This window comes from Syzygium oleosum, unplaced genomic scaffold, assembly GCF_021117445.2.
Source record: "Syzygium oleosum isolate NSW1041296 unplaced genomic scaffold, Sole_v2.1 Sole_v2.04, whole genome shotgun sequence".
NCBI classification, from domain to species: domain Eukaryota; kingdom Viridiplantae; phylum Streptophyta; class Magnoliopsida; order Myrtales; family Myrtaceae; genus Syzygium; species Syzygium oleosum.
The window spans coordinates 3,108,265-3,122,453 of record NW_026607488.1 but is presented as its reverse complement, the minus strand read 5'-3'; the positions used below and the strand labels follow the sequence as shown (position 1 = coordinate 3,122,453).

The 14,189-nt window shown below is 40.3% G+C and overlaps 1 protein-coding gene across 2 annotated transcripts; it reads right to left on the bottom strand.

Moving 5' to 3' along the window:
* Positions 1 to 1,962: 1,962 nt before the first annotated feature.
* Positions 1,963 to 9,217, bottom strand: LOC115688651 (guanine nucleotide-binding protein alpha-1 subunit). Of its 2 annotated transcripts, none has more exons than XM_030614536.2 (14): positions 9,146 to 9,217; positions 7,630 to 7,808; positions 7,425 to 7,497; positions 6,300 to 6,337; positions 6,107 to 6,196; positions 5,889 to 5,966; positions 5,615 to 5,722; positions 5,375 to 5,476; positions 4,667 to 4,722; positions 3,894 to 4,028; positions 3,285 to 3,378; positions 3,054 to 3,113; positions 2,893 to 2,972; positions 1,963 to 2,393 (listed from the first exon to the last, which is right to left on the bottom strand). In XM_030614536.2, the coding sequence occupies exons 2-14, from the start codon at positions 7,714 to 7,716 to the stop codon at positions 2,216 to 2,218; spliced, it is 1,179 nt and encodes a 392-aa protein (XP_030470396.1). In that variant the 5' UTR covers positions 7,717 to 7,808; positions 9,146 to 9,217; the 3' UTR covers positions 1,963 to 2,215. The 2 variants fall into 2 exon arrangements, with proteins under 2 accessions (XP_030470396.1, XP_030470395.1); XM_030614535.2 differs by lacking the exon at positions 9,146 to 9,217 and adding an exon at positions 8,101 to 8,470.
* Between the last annotated feature and the right edge of the window lie 4,972 nt (positions 9,218 to 14,189).

Here is a 14,189-nt window from a genome sequence, read left to right as displayed (position 1 = left end):
CTGCATTGGATGTTTTTCAAATGTTAAGTCCTTAATTGATAAAACCAAAATCTCAAGTCTTCGATTGACAAATAATCAGAACTTTTTAAGTCGTGTTTTAATTCAACGCGTACATGATTTGTTGTCATATTTAAAGCTGTGCATACGATAACATCGGAAGATACACACAAGTGTCGTACCCTTCCCACATTGAATGCACCAACTCTCACGATCCACGACTTCTATGCTCGGTTTTGCTCGTGTACTTTAGAAAGATGACTAAAAGTCTTAATTGTGAATCATGGATTTCTACTTATTGATGGATGGAGAAACTTAGATTAATAGAGGCTGTTTAATTTTTTTGCAAAGTCTTGGGCTTTGTTTGTTTAATGAAAAATGAATTATTTGGAAATATTTTTTTTAAAATGATTGTTTGTATCGCTTGAAATAATTAATTAATAGAAAATATCTTCATTAACGGTAATAATTTATGTCTGAACGTTTTGTGGACAACGAAAATATTTTTCGTTCATACATTTTTGGATTGATAACATTAGCATATGAGAAATTGCTCCCATCTACGAACTTGAGCTCGATTTGCTGTCCGTGCTTTGAAATCCCACATGCGGAGGACTATTCTGCTCCACCTTTCAGATGTATTGGCGCTTCTGGAGTACGCTGTAAGATTTTTTGTTTGCATGAGTCGAAATGCGAGACTCGAAAAGGGTAGATTGTAATTTGGAATCTCAGTGTCATTCGACATTGTTCATTATTCCCTGATGAAAGTAGAACATCAAACTGAAGTGGATATACACTTGTGCTTATTATATCATTGCTAGAGTGGTGCAGCATCCATTTCAAAGAATCAGAGATGGTACTATGGTCCATCTGCAACAACTGTGCTACTCATTTTCTTGCCCTCAAGTCTGTTATCAGATTCGATGTCGGAAGCTCCTTCGTTGTCATATGGTGATCTTCATTTCCTAGCTCCCCAGATATCCAACCTGAAGCTCCTATAAGCCAAATTCAAATGCATCGACGCAACGGATATGGATGTTGGATGAGACATCGAACATGAATCTTGATCCATGTACTTATCGTTAAGTCGATCGGTACAAGAAACACCAATGTTGAAGGCGGTAAACATCTTACATAAAAGCATGGTGTAATCTTCTTGGCTATCGATTTCAGTAGGACATTAGGAGGCTAGTGCAACGAACGCGAGATCCGCCAAAGTACGTTGACGATCACGAATGGTGTGAGGGCCAATCCACCTAAAGCACGTCAACTCCAGTATTCGACTTTGCTTGCCTCCACATTTCAAGTTGTTAAGGGCTTCCAACCCCTCTCGGGTAGACATGACTAGGCTTCCGCGACCACCGCTTAAGCCGCGAGAAAAGCCTCACAAACAAAAGGGCGAGAAGCACGGTGTTGACAACCGCGCTTGCTATCGCATGTTGCTTGCCTCGACCTAAAGAGGGGCTGGAGGATGTCGTTGACGGCAGGAATCGAGAGAGATGCCATAAATGGCGTTTTATCTAGTTGGGAAACAAACACCTCAATGCATCTAACCTCTTCACTTTGCTTCCGCTGACAACAATAGACGCTAGTAAGGAGGCATGGCTAAGCCGAGCACAGTTGCCGCAACATCCCGACTAGTAAGGAGGCATGGCTAAGCCGAGCACAGTTGCCGCAACATCCCGACGTGCCTCGCTTCGCTGAAGCTGCTCACATTTCTCTCACTTCCCGAGAAGTGTCGAACAGTTTACAGCAATACACGCATTCACTATTGGAGCCTTTGTTCAAAGTACGCGCTCATTCTGATTCGGAGAGTTCACTCCAATGATTCGGCAAGTGAGAGATTGGTACACGTCTCTCTCTCTCTTCCCCTTCTCTTTCTTGCAAAATTATTTGAGGGCATTCTTGAATCATTTGATAAAAAAAACCCCAAACCCTCGAGGGAACGTGCTTGAAAGACCGCGATACATGAACAATGATTTTATAAACAAACAGACAATATGAAAGAATTCACAAGAGTACTTTTCCCAGGTAAATCAAAGAGAATAACAAAAAAAGCAAAGAATAATTTCAAATCGATCGTGCATTTTAAGTAATGAGAATTCAAAAATTCCGAGCCCGCGAGAGTGTGGTAAACCTTGCCTGCTCTGACAGCAGTATGCAAAACCTCCATATCTCCAAGTGTGTAGATCCTCCTTTCTCAAACCGTTTTCAATTGTCACAACAGACCGGCCTCGAGGAGATTCCTTCTTCTCAAAGTCTCATCTACGAGCTTGAACGTCTTCTTAACGAGTTTCTGATCGAGTGCAGTTGTTCTATAGATCTTGAAGACCCGGTCCATCCGCTCGGGGGCTGTGCATTGGTAATATAACTCCTCAAACTTTTTCTTCACGAATCTGAAGGAAATGAATCAGGGAGAGAAATTAGCAATGAGTCGAGATGTTTATGAGCTCCCTTAGAGCTCTTATTTAACTATAACATGCTTTGAAATATCAGAAGATAAAGTTCCGCGCCTTTTAATGTCTCGTGTGTGAAATGAGTTGCCCCACGGCGCCCATCCAGAAGACCGAGAATATAATACAGAAAGAATCATCATCTTATTTCCACTAAGTCAACTAATCAACAAGCATATAATCCCATTTAGGTCAAATTCAATTAAGACAGACGAGCCTTCACAAATTGGGGAACTCATACTGCCCCAAATCAACTATACATATTCAGAAGTATTTTACTTTTAACAAAACGATCCTTGATTCAAAGACCACAATTTCCCTCATTTACAGTTGCCATGGATTAATGGTTCTTCCAAAGCATAACTTCCCATTCAAGCACGACAGTCTAGTTTCTATCACTCATATTCCAATCTAATATAGCAAAAAAACCATTAAGGCTTACTCGTAAGCATGTTCAATCTCTTGTTTCCCGGTTGAAACTGGCTCGTAATCTTTAAACCACTCGCACACATTCAAAGGAACCTGCACAATAATGACAACTAACAATGAAGGGAAATGGCTTTCAACAAGAAGATTACTCGTTATGGTCATATCAGCTATTACCTTGAGAACTTTTTTCTCAAATATATCAAACTTGTTTAGGAACAACATGAAAGATGTTTTCTGCAGGCAAATAAAGAAGCTGGCATAAGCACATACAACATTAACCATTTATTAGGCGTAAGAACTGATCATGAGAAAAGGAACAAACAATTAAACAGAAAAAAAGAACGATAATCCTAGAAAGAAATTTTCTATGATACAATATCATGTGATCATGCATAGAGACGGGACCTCAAAACACGGTTGCTTTAACACCCAGTCAAAGAGTTCCTTGGTCTCCATCATCCGGTTCCTGTTTTCATCCTCAAAGAGTGTCTGATCATACCTGAACATTGCAATGCAGTTATGAGTTCACGTATAAGTTTGTTGCCTAAACCATACACTTAATTATAGGGTTGTCAAAGGAATTGAAGAACAAATACATTTCACAAACAATAATATTAGGCCATCAAAAACAGAGTTGAATATTTCAACTGTTCCTTAATTATTTCCTCTGGTTCAAGTTTATGTCACTTGAGTCCCATCATTCAGTGCCAAACAAAGGCAAAAAAAAATCATCCACTTTCATATTACAAACTTGTGCACCATCTCTAGTTTTAGTGATATTCAAGATAGATGCAGAAGAGTGGTGAGTTTTAGAAAGCAAATGCAATAATTTCAGGACCTAGCAAAAAGGGAATAACCATCTCAGACAGAAAAGCAGGCATTAGATTTTACACACTCTGGCCATCTGTTCAGGAATCGAAACAAGAGTTTAGATGTCGTGAGCAAAAAAAGGTCAAAGCTATTGTCTGCCAATGTGAAGGCTCGAGATGTGGCACCACTGGGCAAGATGCTTACTCACTGATGGCAGCACAGAAGATTACAGCTGATACACCCTCAAATAAATGGATCCATTTTCTTCTCTCGTTTCTTTGGCCTCCAACATCAAAGAGTCGATATACTTCACCGCTTCTTTTATTTTCCCCAACAGGACTGCAAAAGTCACGTTCAAACCATATCAATGCATTTGTGCAACTCTGATTTGCTCCACCGACAACATATAAGTGTTTATAATCTTTCCGATGGATAGCATCATGGTGGCATGAAATTTCACTCATATGTAAACATAAACATCTGTCGATTAATGTTTTTATTCATATAATATATGCTAATCTGTACACTAGTTTCCAGCAAGCTTTTCTTTAGATACGAGGATAGAGGGATTTTTAGCAAAAAAAAAGAGGATAGAGGGCATGACCATACAAATGATATAATTGAACATATTGCAGCTGAAAATCTTAAAGTGGACTACTGACACATGTCTTAAAGAATACAACACTACAAACCAGAGAGTCCTCAAAAGACGAGTCAAGCAGTTATTTTTGCAAAGAGGTCATGCCAGAAAAATGTCTGTCTGCCATTGAGTACTTTTCAACATCAGACATAAGATTGTCTCGAATCGACTGCTTCCATTAAAGCAGGAACGGCTTCTGTCATGTTTGATTGTTGAGTGGAATTAGCAACGACTATGAACAGTTGCATTGACATTTTTGGACATTAGAGTAAAATATCATAAAAATAGCGAGAATAAAAGGTTGCCAGACCCAGTCTCTGTGCAGCAAAATATTCACCTGAACTGGATCTCTACCACACCAGTAGTGCGTACTCTGGCATAGAGAACATCATCCTGCAAAATCAAAGTACCTCAGAAGACAGTAAAGAAGCACCACCAAGAACTAGATTAAAAGATAGTGCATTGTATTAATACAGAAGCAACCGAACAAACAGCAACATGGCATTATCCAGTAACAGGATGAAACCCCTGAAAGACCCTAACAAGTGGAGAAACCATCTAGCATAATTGACAAACAGTGCAGAGAGAGAAATAACAAAAAGCGTCATAGCAAGGTAACTTCTAGATCTAGTGATCTGCCGTTCTTATGGTTCATTTCTTTTTATTGCTCAGCCAAAAACCAACCACAATGCTTCAACAGAAATATGAACACATCACAGGGCCTCTACCGATAGCAGCAAGTGAAACCTCAGACCCATACGATAGAAGACCTTTTTTATCCTAATCATGTGCTTGCTGGAACTCATTTTACTAGAAGAGCCACTCATTTCAACCTTTTAAGACTGTTTGTGATAGTCAACCAACTCAAATTGAGGTGGGGCAATCGTAGAAGATCTGTCTCAGAATGTTACAGAGTTCTAGCTACTTCAATTGCACAAAAATTAATGACTTGTCTATGAACCCAATACAAATTATACGGATCATATCTTCATTCTTTCTACAATGACGGCATAAAGTTATAGAGAGCATGATGAACATCAGATACCTTTGTTGGGACATAATTGATGTCAGAAAATCTTTGCAGGTTCTCCATAAAATACTGAGCACAGTCAGGAACTTGAAACCTATAACCACAGGCAAAAGTCTCCTACAGCATAGGAGGTACAAAAGAAATGATCAGGATGCTTCATACAGCAAATTGTTAACACTGAATTGAGAAGTTGGGAAAAAGTTATTGCTTTTGAAGCAAGACGATCATTTCATTTCAACTGCAGGAAATAACAACCTGAATTGCGTCGTCTTTCCACAAACTTTCGATCTCCTTAGCAAGCTCTTTAGTGAGGCGTGGATAATCCAACCTGCCTCCGATTTCCGACAATTTTTCTCCAATACCCTGTGCGAACATAAAAGTTTAACACCGGTAGATTTAGCAGTAAAGCCTGCTTATTTTTTTCTAAATCATCTGGTAGATTATATTTAGTTATTGTCTACAGATATAATGCTTCAATAACCGACTAATAATTTTTTCATAGACACTAGAAAAGGTCGAGCTTCAAAACCTTGTTTTCATTGGCTATGACGTACTTTGACGAATCTCCATCATTTTGAGCCAATTCCTTCGACCCATCGTGCAGTATCTGTTCATGCATATTCACATGCCTTTAAAACATAGGTTATGGCTTGTTACATGATTCTTAGCGCAAGAATTACACCTTATATGAATCTAAGGTGCATTATGCAAATGGAAAACTGACACACCCTTTCAAGTATTGCATACTTTTATTGTCTGATAGACATTTGCGTGTATAACTGGGACATAACTCTTTAGTTCAGTCTCGTCAAAGCCAGTTTGGAACAGAAGTTTTATCTGCACAGGATAATGCACAGTAGAATCCAATATTAGGACTTCCACTTGACAAAATAGTCCAATTTCGATTGGGGTGAAGACTCAAGAGACTATAATGCATTACCTGCTTGAAAATGGTAGACTTCCCTGATTCTCCAGCACCTTCACACAAAAACATGGAAAAATTCGAGTTAGCCAAAAAGATTGCATATAAGATAATCGATACAAATGGAAGACGCATTGCATTGCTATAAGTTTATGAAGATAAAAGAGGCAAAAAATCTATCGATTTGACATAATTTAGCTCATTTAGGACAAGAAACTTTGCACTTCAATGGACAAAAGCGCATCAATTCCCTAAACAATTAGCTGGCATAGAGCATCCAGCCAAATAAAAAAGAGGGGTTGCTTGTGCTTATAGCATCATGTTTTCCACTCAGCTTCTTCAAATGCGTTAGTAAAAGGACAAGACAATGAGCCTCAGTTTTCTGAGTTCTCGTAATCAGCGGGCTTAATCAAAGCAAACTAGCGTCGTTAATACTTCAACAAAGCAAAAGTCTCTAAACGAGGTTAACACCTTGAACAATATTCTCTCATCTCATTTTAAATAGGTGATGTTGAAATATTCCGCATCCCTTGACCACGGGGTTTATATGCTCTTAATATACATACGGTTTCCCTCCACTTATAAGCTTAAGTTTTTGGATTAAACTTTCTAACATGGTTCGGAGCCAGGTTCTACCCCAATTTATTTCGCATGAGTCCACCCTGTTCGTCAAATTGCACTTGTCATTCTTAATCGACTTGCACGTGAGAGGGGGTCTTGAAACATCGCTTGACTAGGGTGTTGAAATGTCGCTGGACTTTCCAATAGGTGATACCGCATTTTTCCAAATACGATTTTCTTAAACTGCAACTTTGTCAAATATTATATCCAGGGATCCATCAAAACACCCATTTTCTCATCATCCGGATCCATAGTAAACTTATGCATGGAATCTAAACCACATGCTCCATGTACACTATTTAAAAATCGTGGTAGGTATACAATAAGAGAGTAGCCTCAAAGTCATGTTCGACACAAACTAAACTATCTTCGCATGGCGTAAATGATAAACATCATCCACACATATTGCCTCTCTTGGGACCTTTTCCATATGATCTTGAAATCTCCACATTTTTCTTGTATTTAGTCCAATCTCTTTCCAAAAATCTAACCTAGTAAAGGATTATCAATTTTATCTTTTACCAAGTAGAAGAAGTTTCTGAATGTGCTTTTCAGCCTTTGTTTCTTGCTCAATCCGTCTTTCGATTTCCACAGCCTGCAATTGAAGATGCACAATCAAACTAAGGGATCACAGCAAGTGAAAGAACCATTATTAGTTAAGAACAAGCACAACTTGGCTACATAGCAATAGGACGTATTTTCAGCATCCAACTGGTTACGTAATTACCTGTGCATTCTCTTCTGCATCTGCATCATGATACCGACGGTTTCTGCTGCAGAGCAATCCCATGTTTTCTATGACAGTAGACAGCATAGAAAAAGCAGCTACCAAGCTCACCGACTCCGCTACTTATTTCCTCCTAAAGCTCCTGGTCATAACGTGCTCTAGATTGGCTAGACTTGAGCCTAAAAGGAGCCAATACGAAATAATTCCAATTAGAACCTGTTCGGGGGAACTCAGCCACATTTGACATCAAACTGCAAGATATGTACTAAGTTAGTCCAGTTCTGGATTTTACAAACCAAATAAATTTCCATTTGCCAAGAGTACAAGAGTGCCATAATTTTCACAGAAAGTGGGTTGCCAGCCAAAAACATGTCACTTCTTGGCCTCAGAGCCTATCAGTTAGACATATTTCTTTTTTCCCAACCAAAACAGTAGATGATTCATATCTCCTGCTAAGGTAAGCCCGCTCACCTATATTCCTCTATATCAATAGGTCGTTTGGTTCAGCTAGTAAGAAGTCAAGGTACCTTCTCACTTCCGCCACAATCAAAAAGCCATGAAAAATCTCTACACGAATTTAAACATCCATATGCACATTCCATAAAAGACTTGACCAATTTAGGTGTCAAACAAAGAGTCAAACCCCCGGTCCCTAAGAACAGGAGTATAATCGGAAAATAGAGCAAAACACCATTCCAGAATTCCAGAGGGGAGAGTGATGGGAGGTCTAGTGGAGGTAAAAGTCCATGAGAGTCATCAGGCCACAAGAAGCCCCCTGTCAACAGCAGAATCAAAACACTCCGAAAATCGCCAGACAACTTATCCCAAGACTTATTTAATCCGGTCTCTCTAATCAGCTCGACGTACGAGGATTCTGGTCTGAATTAGCTATTCTGCTGGCGAAATGTAGAACTAGACCTCCCCCCTCTCTAAGTCTATCTTCTTTCCATAGACCCACCAAAAAAAAAAAAGAAAAGAAGAAATAGCAACTAATTGCTCCCAACAATGCAAAGCACATTCCCTCCTCTCCAGAAGCAAATTCCAGCAAAAGACACAGCCGACAACGCAATCCCCCCCCCCCCACCGGAATCACGGCCGCGTCCTCGTCGCTCCGATCCCACACGCCGACGCCGACGCCGCCGCCGCCGCAAACTCACGGACCCACCGCCGGCGCGCGCAACACACCAAAAGCGCGCGACACGCGCAACCGGGCCTTATCCTAACACAGCCAGAACGAAGGGAAAGTCCTCCACCCAAAATCGAGCTCGGAACGGCAGCCCCTCGACAACAATTTACCCGACCGTTCCGGGAGGGAAATTCCCCCCCAACGAAGCTCCCGACGACACGCTCAACTCAACCGATTCGCGCTCGGGCGAGAGGAGGAGGAGGAGGAGGAGGAGCGGCGAGAATTCGCAGGCTCGATCTACGCGCGCGCGGGGCTGCTCGAAAGATCAGGAGCGACAGGGAACCCCGGAAGGATCTAGGCGACGCCATTCGAGGAATCGAGCTCGCTTACCTACCGCGCCGGGGCTTAGTCACACTTCGAGCGAGCTTCTTCCTTCGACTTCGAGTACGTACAGAGGAGGAGGAAGTGGAGGAGGAGGAGCGAGGATTTCGTGCCCCCACCACCCCCCTAGATACCGCCTGCTCGGAGGAAGAAGCCAAAAAAGAACACGAGCGCCAGTTCAATTTTTAAGGCATTACGGCTGGGATTATCGGGATTTTTTTTATTAAAAAAAAGAAGAAGAGAGAGAGTGTAAGGTACAGAGGAAGGAAGGAAGGAAGAGGTAGAGAGAGAAAGAGGCTGAGAGGAGGGAGAGAGCTTCGAGGGAAGACGACAATGGCGGTTGGTTTTAGAGTGAGAGAGAGAGATTGGCGAGGGAGGGAGTTCGGAAAGAGATGGGAAGGGGGGAAAAAGAGCACCGAAAGCTGCCACGAGCTTTTCGGTCTTCGGGAGGAGTCCCCCTCCGGTCAAAGACTCCCGAAACACCCGAAAAAAAAGAAAAAAAAGCAACATATTCCCACGCGTTGAAATAACATTTCTTAATTTGACCAAAAAAATTAGCATTTGTTAATGTTTTTTTTTTTATCTATGTTACTCTAACTCTCGACTAGTTCTCATATTTTTACCCTATCTGGGCGTGGGAGTTGAAACCCACATCTGAAATTACACGTCCCCACCCCTAGTCCCCTAAAAAGGTGGAGATTCGAACTCTTCACATCTCCTTTCCCAAGTAGAAAATGTGGCCACTAATGCAAATCCCAATGGTTACATTTGTTAATTTGACCCCTAAGCAAAATAACATTATTAATTGGACCAATAATAATAATCATTATTTATCGTTAATATATTCGCTTCGCTCGTTTATATATTATAAACGCTCTTCTGGCTCCGTTCGTTTCGCGAAAAAAATGAACCATTCGAAAAACAATGGAAATTATTAACGCTTTCTGTGAGCGATGATGACGACAAGTGACAACAGTTCCTTTTTTTCCCGTCCGTTCATTTCCGTAAGCGAAACGAGCGACCATTTTTTCAGGAAAAACGTTCATCCCGAAACGAACCGAGCTTTTATGGATAAGTTAAAAGTTTATTGAGCCTGACACTGTTCCGCCCGCCCCGATTCATGCTCGTCCGGTTTCACGTGTCGAGTCCCAATCCGGCTCGGTACGTTTCGTTTTTCCCTCGATCGAATGGACCCCGAGCGCTTCGATCACTTGACATCGGCGCGAGAAGATCATCGTCGGGGTGCTCGATGAGTCCAGTTAGAATACTTCCACAACTGTGAATAAGAATGATTGAGAGTGCATAATTTGACAAGATGGGATTAATCAATTAATTTTTCCTTTGTTTTGGTGTTTTTCGGCACGTGAAAAGGCCGGGTACAGTGAACAGCGGTCTTGGGAAGAACACTATCATTGACCAATATCTCTTCCCCTGTCGTTCAGGCAGTTGACTGGTCTTCGCCTTTCTCTTTCCTTCCTCTTTGTTTTTTTCCTCACCCCCCTCCCCCCACGACCGCTAAATAGTTCCATTGGGGGGGCGGATTTTCCGGTGCGACGCGGCGTGCGACGATACGATGGCCGCCCCGCTCATCCCCGCCGTTGATTCGCATTACTTTTTGGAGTCGACCGATTAAAAAATGGATTACAGTCAATGTCCCAATAAATAACGTCCAACATAACAGGCAACATCCTAACGTTTGAGCAAATGGTAGATTGAGCTCATATGTATTGTGGAGAATGGAATTATTGAAAGCGGCCTATGCTCACTAGATTCTCCGAGCATGAAAAATGTATATAGCGAAAAATCCCGATATCTCTTTTTAAATCTCTTGAAAAAGGTACAAAATTGTTGCTTCAAATCGGCAAACTCTGATCCATTCGAATGTTTTTTTAGGTATTTTTCCGGTTTGGGTAGCAATATTTACAAAACTCATTTTATGTGGAAGACAAATGAGCACCGCGTTTGGTTAAGCCCTTTCAAGGACCCTCACCCACGCCCCTCTCGCCCATGCCCCGCGCTCTCCTCTGCAGGTGCACATGAAAGGCTTTCGATTCAAGAGAGATGCAGAAGCCATAAATTTAACCAGGGAAATGAAATCATACCAAACCTATTTCTTTGTTGTCTTGACCCGCCGATAAGTCTCCGTGAAAAAATTCGCGCATGTCCGAACTCTCTCAAGCGCAAATCCTATCTGAAGCTCCATCATCCCCATTCCGACTTTGATCATCTTCTCATCCAACCCATTTTATCGAGCCGCATTAGAGTAGACAAACTACCAAAGTTGCTCGCCTCTGGCTTCGACGGAGAAGCGGAAAATGAGGCAAACTGCTCTCCTTTATCGTTGCCGCCTTCCTTCCTGCCCTAGAGGATTAGGAAATTTTTTTAAAAAATAATATATATATTTTTTTTACCCAAATTTTGCCAAACTTTAACGGGTATAACTTTTTCATCCGAAATTCCATTGAATCGATTTTTGCACATATGAAAAGCCCGTGACCCAATTATTGTAAAAATGTGGTTCGATTTTTCAAAAATAAAGTGTCGAAATATCAAATCGAATTGAATAGACGGCCATGAAATTTTTTTTATTAAATATCCAATGGCCATGATCAATCCTAATGTCAAGCCACACGGATCCCGATTTCTATATTTCAAGCACATTTCATACTCAAAATGATTGAGGATTCGGTAATGGGTAGATTCATGGTGGGGCTACGTAGATAATCCATACAATATACTCATATTCTTCTACTGAACAAGCTTTGAGTTACTCATGTTCTTAGTCCAATAAATTGGTCTTAGTGTTCTCGGTGCCTTGGGTGTCTAGCACATCTACCTGAAATCAGTGCCTCCATGCTTGTAGGGAGTGCTATTAAACGCGTGCAAGAATTCAACTAAAGTAACCTAAGACCAGTCAAGCAAGAAAAGGAAGGTGGAAGGGATGCGACTGACATATTAAAACGAGTATTTGGATAGACAATAAGAATTATTTAAGATCCTCATGAAATTGAAATTTCTTTGCAAGAGCAAAGTTGAAAATTTTGTGCAATTTGAAGACAATAAGAATTATTTGAGATCATCATGAAATTGTAATTTCTTTGCTGAAGCAAAGTTGAAGGATTTGTTCAATTTGATGTTCTCAATAGATTGCACAAGTCTTTACCATAAAAGAAATTCAAGTTGCAGACGCTCACTCTTCTTCATGAAATTTAGGGTCCAATTACAAAGCTCTTCATTCATTCAGATACCTTTTCCTCTTCGCACTTCTTTCTAATAAAGATACATTAGCCATATCATCCAATATGCCGTGCCCTTTATCTAGTGCATATGCTCGATGAGTACAAGGCAAGGTACTTCTCAGCTCTACTCGCTCGAAGCAATGATCAGGGAGTGGATGACGACTGTTTCAAGTCGGTCACATACGAAAAGGGGGAGTTCAGAGATTGCTACTCCGAGCCTCTCGAGCTAGGGAGTTCGGATTTGGTCGAGATTATGGTCCTAGACAGTTGCTTCTTGATCGAGTGCCTTCGCATCACGGCAAGGACAGTAAGAGAGGACCCGGACGATCCGATCTATGGTTCTCGGGGCATGTTCATGTTAGTGATCACGGATTTTTTTATGCTTGAAAACCAAATTCCTTTCTTCGTCCTCAATATCCTGCGTCCTCAATATCCTGTACGAACTGTCAAAGTCTCCGGTAGAGGAATCTTGTAATCTTCAAGCTTTGGTGTTGGATGTCTACAATAAGAGATTCTGTAGGTGGGGATCAAGATATGCTGCCGTACCGCAACATCTCAAATCCAAGACACTTGCTCAATCTACTCCATTCTAGTTTTGCTGATATGTTACGGAGAAATGCCTCTGCTAACACTCCATCAAATAATCCACAAATATGTCATAGTCTTCAGGGAACAATGCTCCATACAAAAAGCACACATTTTATCCTCCCTATTTAAACTATCATAACATAAAATATTGTGTCCATCCGTTCGGTCCGATCTTGGAAATTCGTGATCGTGACACTATTTTTTGAAAATAGAAACACATTTTTGAAATAGTAGGGTGATGGGCTTTTCGTAGGTACAAAAATCGAGTCAATAGGACGTTAGATGAAAAATTTACGCACAGTCAAAGTGCGGTCAATTTTGGGTACAAAAATGCATAAATATCAATTTCAAAATATTTCCCAATTACATGATTTGAAATGCTTAACCTAACTTTTTAATCATCTAAATTTGCGTATGTTCAATTAGCAAACTAGAGGATATAATTACCCGACTGAATAGCTTGTACTTTTTATAGTAGTAATAGTAATTTAGTAATATGATTAGCTAATTGGGCTTGGTTTTGAGAATAGTTTTTGTTAACAAGTATCCAATTAAAAAGTAATAGTTTTTAAAATATTTTGAGTATGAAAGAAATTAGTGTTTTAATAAATTATACAAGTGCTCAAGAGATACTTTTAACATTTTCCTTAGAAAATGTCCACCAGTTGACAAGCGATCAGTTGTACCGATTCCAAATTCGCAATTGCAATTTATTTTTAGGTATGATACGAAAGTTGCAAAGGATGACTCAGCCAAAGGTTCGCGCGGTTCGGAATGAGCTTTTGTGTCCGAAGACCGCCTATGTGACATCCGAAATTTTCTTCGTAGTTTATGACATTTAAGATATTTAGTAGTGAGAGTTATTGAGGTAATAAAATTAGTTTAGTAATTGTCAACGGGGACCAATACGCTCCAAAATATGTATCGAATGATTTTCAATTACAAATTTTATTGAGTTAAGGTATTACTTTTATGCTATACTTTTTATTAATGATTTTAGCGGTTCTAGAATAATTTTCTGATTTATCGGCATTTCAAACGAATACCGATTTCTCTGTTTATTTACCGCAATGTATGGTATATGCCCAAAATAACCTAATATCTTCCTCTATTCAATTAAATTATGCTATTTGTCACTACATTAGCATGAATAAATGTCTTAATTCTCACCCTATTTTTGTCACATGCCTAATTTAAATGCTTTGAATCTAAGCCCATGACATCAT